The sequence below is a fragment of the Oncorhynchus kisutch genome, linkage group LG28, assembly GCF_002021735.2.
Source record: "Oncorhynchus kisutch isolate 150728-3 linkage group LG28, Okis_V2, whole genome shotgun sequence".
Taxonomy (NCBI): domain Eukaryota; kingdom Metazoa; phylum Chordata; class Actinopteri; order Salmoniformes; family Salmonidae; genus Oncorhynchus; species Oncorhynchus kisutch.
In genome coordinates, this window is record NC_034201.2 from 45971930 (window position 1) to 45984429 (window position 12500).

The 12500-nt window shown below is 47.1% G+C and overlaps 1 protein-coding gene across 1 annotated transcript in view; it reads left to right on the forward strand.

Moving 5' to 3' along the window:
- Positions 1-12500, forward strand: part of rnf43 (ring finger protein 43) — a 198364-nt gene that overhangs the window by 179004 nt on the left and 6860 nt on the right. Inside the window, exons 3-6 of the mRNA XM_020465150.2 lie at positions 2675-2749; positions 3033-3167; positions 11940-12041; positions 12393-12500. The exon at positions 12393-12500 is cut by the window's right edge and continues 166 nt beyond it. Coding sequence (XP_020320739.2) covers positions 2675-2749; positions 3033-3167; positions 11940-12041; positions 12393-12500 — 420 coding nt within the window. The remainder of the gene's footprint in view (positions 1-2674; positions 2750-3032; positions 3168-11939; positions 12042-12392) is intronic.

Here is a 12500-nt window from a genome sequence, read left to right on the forward strand (position 1 = left end):
GTGTGTGTGTGACTCGGGCAGTTGTTGTTGCCATCCTGTACCTGTCCTGCAGGTGTGATGTTCGGATGTACCGATCCTGTGCTGGGGTTGTTACATGTGATCTGCCACTGCGAGTATGATCAGCTGTCCTTCCTGTAGCTCTGTCTAAGGCATCTCACAGTACAGACATTGTCATTTATTGCCCTGGCCACATCTGCAGTCCTCATGCCTCCTTGCAGCATGCCTAAGGCATGTTCATGCAGATGAGCAGGGACCCTAGGCATCTTTCTTTTGGTGTTTTTCAGAGTCAGTAGAAAGGCCTCTTTAGTGTCCTAAGTTTTTATAACTGTGACCTTAATTGTCTACCGTCTGTAAGCTGTTAGTGTCTTAACGACCGTTCCACAGGTGCATGTTCATTAATTGTTTATGGTTCATTGAACAAGCCTGGGAAACAGTGTTTAAATCCTTTACAATGAAGATCTGTGAAGTTATTTGGATTTTTACCAATTATCTTTGAAAGACAGGGTCCTGAAAAGGGACCTTTCTTTTTTTGCTGAGTTAATATGCTATATGTTGAATACAGTGATACTATATGATGAATACAGTGATACTATATGATGAATACAGTGATACTATATGATGAATACAGTGATACTATATGATGAATACAGTGATACTATATGATGAATACAGTGATAATATATGATGAATACAGTGATACTATATGATGAATACAGTGATACTATATGATGAATACAATGATACTATATGATGAATACAGTGATACTATATGTTGAATACAGTGATACTGTCACGATCGTCTGAATAAATGGACCAAGGCGCAGGGTACTTAGAGTTCCACATGTTTAATAAATATGAAACTCACCAAAAACAATACAGATGAAAACGTGATGTTCTGGGCTGCTCACAGGCAGCTACACAAAAACAAGATCCCACAAACAACAGGTGGGAAAAGGCTGCCTAAATATGATCCCCAATCAGAGACAACGATAGACAGCTGCCTCCGATTGGGAACCATACCCGGCCAACATGGAAATGAAAAAACTAGACGACCCACCCTAGTCACACCCTGACCTAACCAAAATAGAGAATAAAAGGATCTCTAAGGTCAGGGCGTGACAGATACTATATGTTGAGTACAGTGTGTACATATGCTATCCATTCTAGTTGTGTACTTTTCACTTGACTTTCCTTATCTCATCTCTCTCTCTCTGCTTTCTCTCCCTCTCTCTCCCTCTATCTCACTCTCTCTTTCTCTCGCCCACTCTCTCTCTCCCTCTCTCTCTTTCTCTCTTTCTCTCTCTCTCCCTCTCTCTCCCTCTCCCTCTATCTCACTCCCTCTCTCTCTTTCTCCCTCGGCCCACTTTCTCTCTCTCTCTTTCTCTCGCCCTCTCTCTTTCTCTCTCGCCCACTTTCTCTCTCTCTCTCTCTCTCTTTCTCTCGCCCTCTCTCTTTCTCTCTCGCCCACTTTCTCTCTCTCTCTCTCTCTCCCTCTCTCTCTCTCTCTCCCTCTCCCCTCTGCCTTGCGAAAGTATTCGGCACTGTATGTCTTCCATTTCCTAATAATTGCTCCCACAGTTGATTTCTTCAAACCAAGCTGCTTACCTATTGCAGATTCAGTCTTCCCATCCTGGTGCAGGTCTACAATTTTGTTTCTGGTGTCCTTTGACAGCTCTTTGGTCTTGGCCATAGTGGAGTTTGGAGTGTGACTGTTTGAGGTTGTGGACAGGTGTCTTTTATACTGATAACAAGTTCAAACAGGTGCCATTAATACAGGTAATGAGTGGAGGACAGAGGAGCCTCTTAAATAAGAAGTTACAGGTCTGTGAGAGCCAGAAATCTTGCTTGTTTGTAGGTGACCAAATACTTATTTTCCACCATAATTTTCAAATAAATTCATAAAAAATCCTACAATGTGATTTTCAGTTTTTTTTCTTCTCATTTTGTCTGTCATAGTTGAAGTGTACCTATGATGAAAATTACAGGCCTCTCTCATCTTTTTAAGTGGGAGAACTTGCACAATTGGTGGCTGACTAAATACTTTTTTGCCCCGCTGTATGTAGGGATCCAGATTTTGTCCTTCTGTACTTCTTTTGTCTTTCTATTTTCTTTCTTTCTGTTGTTAACTATCTATTTATTAGTTCGCTAGCTAGTTTCTTTTTGAAGAGTCCCTACAAACAGCACAATTTTATAAAAATAAAAAAACATTTGTTGCTTTATTTGTCTCCCATTCTTGCAGTTTTCCTTTCTTTTTTCCAATTTCAATAATGTAGGACCTCATTTTTCTGCTGCTCAACTTGGAACTCTCTCTCTCTCAATTCAATTCAATTTAAGGGCTTTATCGGCATGGGAAACATATGTTTACATTGCCAAAGTGAAATAGATTATAAATGCACTCTCTCTTTCTCCCTCTCCCTCTCTCTCTCTCTCTCTCTCTCTCTCTCTCTCTCTTTCTCCCTCTCTCTCGCTCTCGCTCTTCCTCTCTCTCTCTCTCTCACTCTTCCTCTCTCTTTCTCTCGCTCTCTCTCACTCTCTCCCTCTTTCTTCCCCCCCCCCCCTCTCTCTCTCTCTCTCTCTCTCTCTTTCTCCCTATTCCTCTCTCACTCTCTCTCGCTCTCTCCCTATTCCTCTCTCACTCTCTCTCGCTCTCTCCCTCTCTATCTCTCTCTCTCAGGCACGCCTGGCGCTGGAGAGAGGGGCTCAGGCTGTCATCTTTGATGTCACCGATGATGTCAACGCTAAGTTCCAGGTGAGGAATGTTGGAGCCCCATCCGTGAGAGCAGAGGACAGTAATGTAGCATAGACTGAGCTGAAAAAACATTCTGTGTCTTCCCCTTCTTGTGTGTCTTCCTCCAACACACACACACACACCCCTACACTCACACACACACACACATACCCCTACATGCACACACACACCCCCCCTACATGCACACACACACACCCCTACATACACACACACACACACACCCCTACACTCACACACACACACACACACACACACCTACACACACACACACACACACGTGTAGCTGCATGAGTCAGATTCCCTGCTGCGTCCGGTGGTGCTGATGCAGGCTGAGGATGCTGAGACACTGATGGAACTGGTCAACAGGAACGAGGAGGCCAGCGTCCGCATCGACATCAAGAGGGAGGACCCCAAATGGGTGAGGAACGACATACATACATGGGGAATAGCTTGTTAGTTACATTCTATACTATGAAGTATACATCTATAGTAAAAGCCCTATTCCTCTACTAGTTTGACATTGGCCCCTCCCCCTGAGAACCATGGTAACAGGACCCCGGCAACGGGAGGTAAACAGAAGATAGGCTGGTGGAGGTAGTAGTTATTTGTTTAAATGTTTTATTCACCTTTATTGAACCAGGTAGGCCAGTTGAGAACAAGTTCTCATTTACAACTGCGACCTGGCCTGCAACACAAACAACAACACAGAGTTACACATGGAATAAACAAATGTACAGTCAATAACACAATAGAAAAATCTACACACAGTGTGTGCAAAATGTAGTAAGGAGGTAAAGCAATAAATAGGCCGTAGTGGCAAAATAATGACAATTTAGTCATTAAACACTGGAGTGATAGATGTGCAGAAGATTAATGTGCAACTAGAGATACTGGGGTGCAAAGGAGCAAATAAATAACAGTATGGGGATGAGGTAGTTGGATGGGCTATTTACAGATGGGCTGTGTACAGGTGCAATGATCTGTGAGCTGCTCTGACAACTGGTGCTTAAAGCTGGTGAGGGAAATATGAGTCTCCACTTTCAATGATTTTTGCAATTCGTTCCAGTCATTGGCAGCAGAGAACGGGAGGTAAAGGCGGCCAAAAGGAGGAATTGACCAGTGAGCTGAGATAAGGCGGGGCTTTACCTAGTAAAGACTTATAGATGACCTGGAGCCAGTGGGTTTGGTGACGAAATATGAAGCGAGCGCCAGCCAACGAGAGTATACAGGTCGCAGTGGTGGGTAGTATATGGGGCTTGGTGACAAAATGGATGGCACTGTGATAGTGCTGAGTAGAGTGTTGGAGGCTATTTTGTAAATGACATCGCCGAAGTCAAGGATCGGTAGGATAGTCAGTTTTACTAGGGTATGTTTAGCAGCATGAGTGAAGGAGGCTTTGTTGCGAAATAGGAAGCTGATTCTATATTTAGATTTTGGATAGGAGATGCTTAATGTGAGTCTGGAAGGAGAGTTTACAGTCTAACCAGACACCTAGGTATTTGTAGTTGCCCACATATTCTAAGCCAGAAACGTCCAGAGTAGTGATGCTGGATGGGCGGGCGGGTGCGGGCAGCGATTGGTTGAAGAGCATGCATTTAGTTTCACTTGCATTTAAGAGCAGTTGGAGGCCACGGAAGGAAAGTTGTATGGCATTGAAGCTCGACTGGAGGTTAATTAAGACAGTGTCCAAAGAAGGGCCAAAAGTATACAGAATGGTGTTGTCTGCGTAGAGGTGGATCAGAGAATCACCAGCAGCAAGAGAGACATCATTGATGTATACAGAGAAAAGAGTCGGCCCGAGAATTGAACCCTGTGGCACCCCCATAGAAGACTGCCAGAGGTCCGGACATGTTTGCCAATAAGAATGTGGTGACCGACAGAGTCGAAAGCCTTGGCCAGGTCGATGAATACGGCTGCACAGTATAGTCTTTTATAGATGGCGGTTATGATGTCGTTTAGGACCTTGAGCGTGGCTGAACATCAGCTATCTGGATTTGGATGAAGGAGAAATTTGGGGAGGCTGGGGCAAGTTGCTGTGGGGTGTGCATAGCTGTTGACCGGGGTAGGGGTAGCCAGGTGGAAAGCATAGCCAGCCGTAGAAAAATGCTTATTGAAATTCTCAATTATCATGGATTTTTCGGTGGTAACAGTGTTTCCTAGCCTCAATGGGCAGCTGGGAGGAGGTGCTCTTATTATCCATGGACTTTACAGAACTTCCCAGAACGTTTTGGAGTATGTGCTACAGAATGCAAATTTATGTTTGAAAAAGCTAGCCTTAATTTGCAAATAAATTCATTAAAAATCCTACAATGTGATTTTCTAGATTTTTTTTTCTCATTTTGTCTGTCATAGTTGAAGTGTACCTATGAGGAAAATTACAGGCCTCTCATCTTTTTAAGTGGGAGAACTTGCATAATTGGTGGCTGACTAAATACTTTTTTGCCCCACTGTATAAAGGGAAGGAAATGATGAAGGTAAATAAATTCCAGGTGTGAATCATAATGATTAACAGGTGAGCGTAATGATGAGTGCCAGGTGAGCGTAATGATGAGTGCCAGGTGTGCGTAATGATGAGTGCCAGGTGTGCGTAATGATGAGTGCCAGGTGTGCGTAATGATGAATCCCAGGACCGGTGGTTAGTATTTGGAGGGGGGGAGCAGGAGAAGATGTGACAGTATCCACCCCCTGACGCGCGGCTTTAGCCGCAGGACGATGCCGACCGATCGGTCTGGCCCGGGGTCCACGGGCCAGGGCCGGCTGGAAACCCAAAACACACTGGAAGTGGGTCAACCCAGTGGAGGAGTGACTTAGCAAGTTTAGGGGGTACTCTGCCCAGTGAAAGAATTGTGCCCACTCACGCTGCCAATCCTGACAGTGACTCGTCAGGAACCTCCCCAGCGCCTGCTTCATCCTTTCCACCTGCCCATTTGACTGGGGCCGGTACCCGGAGGTGAGGCTGACCATGACCCCGAGCTTCTCCAAGAAGGCCCTCCAAACTCGTGATATAAATTGGGGGCCACGGTTGGAGACGATGTCCTCTGGAAGGCCATAATGCCAGAAGACCTGCTGGAAGAGCAGTGAGGAGACCAGGAAGACATGCCTTGGAAAATCTATCCACTAACCATCAGAGCGGGGAAGATTGGTTACAAAGTCAATGAATAGACGTGACCAAGGTTGCTGAGGCATGGGAAGTGGCAGGAGCTTCCCTTCTCCCTCTAGAGCCTGGTGGATGTCCACATCTACGTCCCAAACCACTGGACCCACGACTCGGGAGGTTGGGATTATGGGTGCCCTCTGAACAGGAACGTCTCCCGAATCGTAGTTATGGGACCAGAGCATTGGCCATGATGTTCTCCAAACCTGTGCGCTAGGTCAGCATGAAGTCGAACCTGGTGAAGAAAAGTGTCCACCTAGCTTGGCGCGGATTCAGTCTCCTCGCTGTCCGTATGTACTGTAGGTTCCGATGGTCAGTGAGGATGACAAATGGTTCCTTGGCACCCTCCAGCCAGTGTCTCAACTCCTCTAAGGCCAACTTCACCGCCAGGTGCTCCCGATCGCCGACATCGTAATAATAAGGGTACACAAGATAAAATAAATAAGCATAAATATGGGTTGTATTTACAATGGTGTTTGTTCTTCACTGGTTGCCCTTTTCTTGTGGCAACAGGTCACAAATCTTGCTGCTGTGATGGCACACTGTGGAATTTCACCCAGTAGATATGGGAGTTTATCAAAATCAGGTTTGTTTTCAAATTCTTTGTGGATATGTGTAATCTGAGGGAAATATGTGTCTCTAATAATATGTGTCTATAATAATACATTGGGCAGGAGGTTAGGAAGTGCAGCTCAGTTTCCACCTCATTTTGTGGGCAGTGTGCACATAGCCTGTCTTCTCTTGAGAGCCAGGTCTGCCTATGGCGGCCTTTCTCAATAGCAATGCTTTGCTCACTGAGTTGGGATATAGTCAAAGCTTTCCTTAAGTTTGGGTCAGTCACAGTGGTCAGGTATTCTGCCACTGTGTACTCTCTGTTTACGGCCAAATAGCATTCTAGTTTGCTCAGTTTTTTTGTTAATTCTTTCCAATGTGTCAAGTAATTATGTTTTTGTTTTCTCATGATTTGGTTGGGTCTAATTGTGTTGCTGTCCAGGTCTGGCAGAATCTGTGCAGAATATCTAGGTGCTGCTATAGGTCCTCCTTGGTTGGTGACAGAAGCACCAGATCATCAGCAGACAGTAGACATTTAACTTCAGATTCTAGTAGGGTGAGGCCGGGTGCTGCAGACTTTTCTAGTGCCCGCGCCAATTCGTTGATATATATGTTGAAGAGGGTGGGGCTTAAGCTGCAACCCTGTCTCACACCCCGGCCCTGTGGAAAGAAATCAACAAAGCATTAGAAGACTTTGCCTTTGTTTTGGTTTGTGTGTTTGTCATTTAGGGTGTGCAGGGTGAATACGTGGTCTGTTGTACGGTAATTTGTTAAAAAGCCAATTTGACATTTTCTCTGTACATTGTTTTCACTGAGGAAATGTACGAGTCTGCTGTTAATGATAATGCAGAGGATTTCCCAAAGTTGCCAAAGTCGCATATCCCACAGTAGATATTTGGGTCAAATCTGTCTCCTCTTTTGTGGATTGGGGTGATCAGTCCTTGGTTCCAAGTACTGGGGGAAGATGCCAGAGCTAAGGATGATGTTAAAGAGTTTTAGTATAGCCAATTGGAATTTGTTTTCTACTGCCACGTTTACACCTTCACTATTACAGTGGAACGTTTTACCCAGGAAGTTGTCTAAAAGGGATTTAATTTGTTGTTGCCTAATAGTTTTTTGGTAGGTTTCCAAACTGCATTCTTTCCATCTATAGCATTTATTAATGTTACTCAGTTCTTTTGGCTTAGATGCCTCATGATTGAGTATTGCTCTGTTCAAGTAGACTGGGATTTGGCTGTGGTCTGATATGGGTGTCAGTGGGCTGACTGTGAACTCTCTGAGAGACTCTGGGTTGATGTCAGTGAAAAAGTTTTCTACAGTACTACTGCCAAGAGGTGTACCTACCATAGGAGTCCCCTCGAAGCCTACCATTGACTATGTACATACCCAGCGTGCAATAGAGCTGCAGGAGTTGTGACGCCTTTCTTGGTTATGGTGTCGTAGTTGTGCCTAGGGGAGCATATGGGGGAGGGAATGCTGTCACCTCCAGGTAGGTGTTTGTCCCCCCTGTGTGCTGAGGGTGTCAGGTTCTTGTCCAGTTCTAGCATTTAGGTCGCCACAGACTAGTACATGTTCCTAAGCCTGGAAATGATTGATTTCCCCCTCCAGGATGGGAGAAGCTGTCTTCATTAACTTCTTGGCGCACCCATCTCTTTAGCGGGATCATATTTCGTCAACAGCTGAATTGTAGAGTGTCAAACTCAAATTAAATTACAAAAAAGATTTAATGTTCATGAAATCACAAGTGCAATACAAGTGCAATACAGCAAAACACAGTTTAGTTAAATAATTGTATACCTTTTTTTTGAAAGCATGTCAGCTTTCAAAAAAAGCTTTTTGGCGAAAGCAATCCAAGCGTTTATGTAAGGACATCTCTCTCAGACAAAACATTACAAACAGCTAGCAGCAAAGTAGAAAGTCAGAAAAGCAATAAAATGAATCGCTTACCTTTGATGATCTTCGGATGTTTGCACTCACGTGACTACCAGTTACACAATAAATGTTCCTTTTGTTCCATAAAGATAATTTTTATATCCAAAATACCTCCATTTGGTTGGCGCGTTATGTTCAGAAATCCACCGTCTCGAGCGGTCACGACGGGGCAGACGAAAATTCCAAATAGTATCCGTGAAGTTCGTAGAAACATGTCAAACGTTTTTTATAATCAATCCTCAAGTTGTTTTTACAATAAATAATACTTCAACCGGACTGTAGCTTTTTCAATAGGAGAGAGAGAGAAAATGTCTGTTCCAAGCTGCTCGCGCATGCAAAACTCTGCTGGCACCCAGCTATCCACTGACGCGATGTGATCTGCTCACGACCTGGGCGTATGTGTGACTTCCATGTTGAGACCTTCTTTGTGGGGGTGGGGTGCATGGGGTGGGCAGGAGGAGCATAGGTCTGATCTGAGGGGGCCTAAATGGGGTGTGGGCATGGTTGACTTGGGGGGGTGTTGATTGGTTGGGGTGGGGGTGTGTATGTGGCTGGTGGTGCTGTGGTCTGGATGTAGGTCCTCTCAGCGTGGGTCCTCTATGTGTAGGTCCAGGGGGGGGGTCTCGCTGGTCTGGGAGAGTGTCTTGCTGGTCTGTGCGGGGTGTCTATTGATCTGTTGCTCCTGTGTGAAGTGTTGGGGCTGCGTTTGAGAGCGATGTCCTTTAGAGTCTGGGCGAAGGTGGGCACTGCTGCCTTGTATAGGTGGACCTGGTCATAAGGGCTGTTCAAGTCCAGGGTGGACTGGTGGGCACTGCTGCCTTGTATAGGTGGACCTGGTCATAAAGGCTGAAGTTCAGGGTGGAGTGGTGGGCACTGCTGCCTTGTATAGGTGGACCTGGTCATAAAGGCTGAAGTTCAGGGTGGAGTGGTGGGCACTGCTGCCTTGTATAGGTGGACCTGGTCATAAAGGCTGAAGTTCAGGGTGGAGTGGTGGGCACTGCTGCCTTGTATAGGTGGACCTGGTCATAAAGGCTGAAGTTCAGGGTGGAGTGGTGGGCACTGCTGCCTTGTATAGGTGGACCTGGTCATAAAGGCTGAAGTTCAGGGTGGACTGGTGGGCCAGGAAAACATATGTCCTCAGTGGGTGTGTGTGTGGGGGGGGGGTCAGAAGGGCTATCAGGGTGGCTGACAGGGGGGGGTGCTCAGAGGGGGTGAGAGCCTCTGGGCTTGGGGTTCTTCATTTGTCTGTTCTGCTGTGATGTCGACTCTATGGTCAGGGTCTGGTGTGGACTGTTCTGCTGTGATGTCTAAGCTATGGTCAGGGTCTGGTGTGGACTGTTCTGCTGTGGTGTCGAGACTTTTGTTGGTAGCTGAGGTGGGCTGTTCTGCTGGCTTCTCTGTGGGGGTGGCCACCTCTCTAGTGGGTTGTTCTCTGTCACACGCCATCCCCCTCAACCTCTCCTCCAGCAGTCTGATCCTCTCCTCAAGCAGTCTGATCCTCTCCTCCAGCAGTCTGATCCTCTCCTCCAGCAGTCTGATCCTCTCCTCCAGCAGTCTGATCCTCTCCTCCATCCCCCTCAACCTCTCCTCCAGCAGTCTGATCCTCTCCTCCAGCAGTCTGATCCTCTCCTCCAGCAGTCTGATCCTCTCCTCCATCCCCCTCAACCTCTCCTCCAGCAGTCTGATCCTCTCCTCCATCCCCCACACCCTCTCCTCCAGCAGTCTGATCCTCTCCTCCAGCAGTCTGATCCTCTCCTCCAGCAGTCTGATCCTCTCCTCCAGCAGTCTGATCCTCTCCTCCAGCAGTCTGATCCTCTCCTCCAGCAGTCTGATCCTCTCCTCCAGCAGTCTGATCCTCTCCTCCAGCAGTCTGATCCTCTCCTCCAGCAGTCTGATCCTCTCCTCCATCCCCCACACCCTCTCCTCCAGTAGTCTGATCCTCTCCTCCAGCAGTCTGATCCTCTCCTCCAGCAGTCTGATCCTCTCCTCCAGCAGTCTGATCCTCTCCTCCATCCCCCACACCCTCTCCTCCAGCAGTCTGATCCTCTCCTCCAGCAGTCTGATCCTCTCCTCCAGCAGTCTGATCCTCTCCTCCAGCAGTCTGATCCTCTCCTCCAGCAGTCTGATCCTCTCCTCCAGCAGTCTGATCCTCTCCTCCAGCAGTCTGATCCTCTCCTCCATCCCCCACACCCTCTCCTCCAGCAGTCTGATCCTCTCCTCCAGCAGTCTGATCCTCTCCTCCAGCAGTCTGATCCTCTCCTCCAGCAGTCTGATCCTCTCCTCCAGCAGTCTGATCCTCTCCTCCAGCAGTCTGATCCTCTCCTCCAGCAGTCTGATCCTCTCCTCCATCCCCCACACCCTCTCCTCCAGCAGTCTGATCCTCTCCTCCAGCAGTCTGATCCTCTCCTCCAGCAGTCTGATCCTCTCCTCCAGCAGTCTGATCCTCTCCTCCAGCAGTCTGATCCTCTCCTCCAGCAGTCTGATCCTCTCCTCCAGCAGTCTGATCCTCTCCTCCATCCCCCACACCCTCTCCTCCAGCAGTCTGATCCTCTCCTCCAGCAGTCTGATCCTCTCCTCCAGCAGTCTGATCCTCTCCTCCAGCAGTCTGATCCTCTCCTCCAGCAGTCTGATCCTCTCCTCTAGTCCTCTGTTCTTCTCCTGCTCTTGCTTTTTTATATTGTTGTAGTTGTCTCACTACAGTCCAGAGTGCAGATATGTCTCTCTCCACCTCCAGCTCTCCGGGTCTGGTTAAGAGGGTGATGTTGTGCTGGACTGTTGTCTGGGTCTGTGCTGACTGGAGTGCAAACACCTGCTGTTCCAGCTCCACCTGCCTTACCTCCAGCTTGGTAAATGTATCCTTCATTTCAATGAGGGAGTAGTACTCTGTTTGGGATTGGCCTGTACCATTACTGTTCCAGACTTATAGAGATCTCCTTCTTTCTCTCTCTCTCTCTCTTGCTTTCTCTCTCTCTCTCTCTGACATTTACTCCTGAGGTGCTGACCTGTTTCACCCTCTACAACCACTGTGATTATTATTATTTGACCCAGCTGGTCATTTATGAACATTTGAACATCTTGGTCATGTTCTGGTATAATCTCCACCCGGCACAGCCAGAAGAGGACTGGCCACCCCTCAGAGCCTGGTTCCTCTCTAGGTTTCTTCCTAGGTTCCTGCCTTTCTAGGGAGTTTTTCCTAGCCACCGTGCTTCTACACCTGCATTGCTTGCTGTTTGGGGTTTTAGGCTGGGTTTCTGTACAGCACTTTGAGATATCAGCAGATGTACGAAGGGCTATATAAATACATTTGATTTGATTCTCTCTCTCTCTCTCCTTCTCTCTCCTCTCTCTCTCTCTGTCTCTCTCTCCTCTCTCTCTGTCTCTCTCTCTCTCTGTCTCTCTCTCTGTCTCTCTCTCTGTCTCTCTCTGTCTCTGTCTCTCTCTCTCTCTCTCTCTCTCTCTGTCTCTCTCTCCTCTCTCTGTCTCTCTCTCTCCTCTCTCTGTCTCTCTCTCCTCTCTCTGTTTCTCTCATTTCTCTCTCTCCTCTCTTTCCAGGCCCACTATGATGTTGTTGTCCTGCTCACTATAGTCCTTGCTATTCTGGCCATTGTTTCGATCTTTGCTTTCCGGTATCGATGCAAGTCCAGCAGAACCTGGGTGAGTCAGTCAACAACACCAGTCTCAATGTATATCTATCTTTATCTATCAATACCAAGGTCTTTATCTCTGCAGAATACAGCCATCTTAAAAGTGGTTTGTCTTTATCTCTGCAGAATACAGCCATCTTAAAAGTGGTTTGTCTTTATCTCTGCAGAATACAGCCATCTTAAAATTGGTTTAGCGTAAGTCCTCAAACTGTAGACCAAACACTAAGGATAGTGGCCACTGTATATACAACTGAAACATTCACCAGAAAATCTCCCTGGAATTTGAACTTTGACCCAGTCTCAGTCCATTCTGAGGTTCTCTAACCTCCATCCTACACTGCTTGTTCCTTTACGACCACAGGACTCAGTCCACCAGCAGACGATGCGAGCCATCAGTCGTCTGGAGACGCGGATGTACAGCTCTCAGGGCTGCGGGGGCTCACAGCGCCCCCGTGGAGGCTGGGGGTCT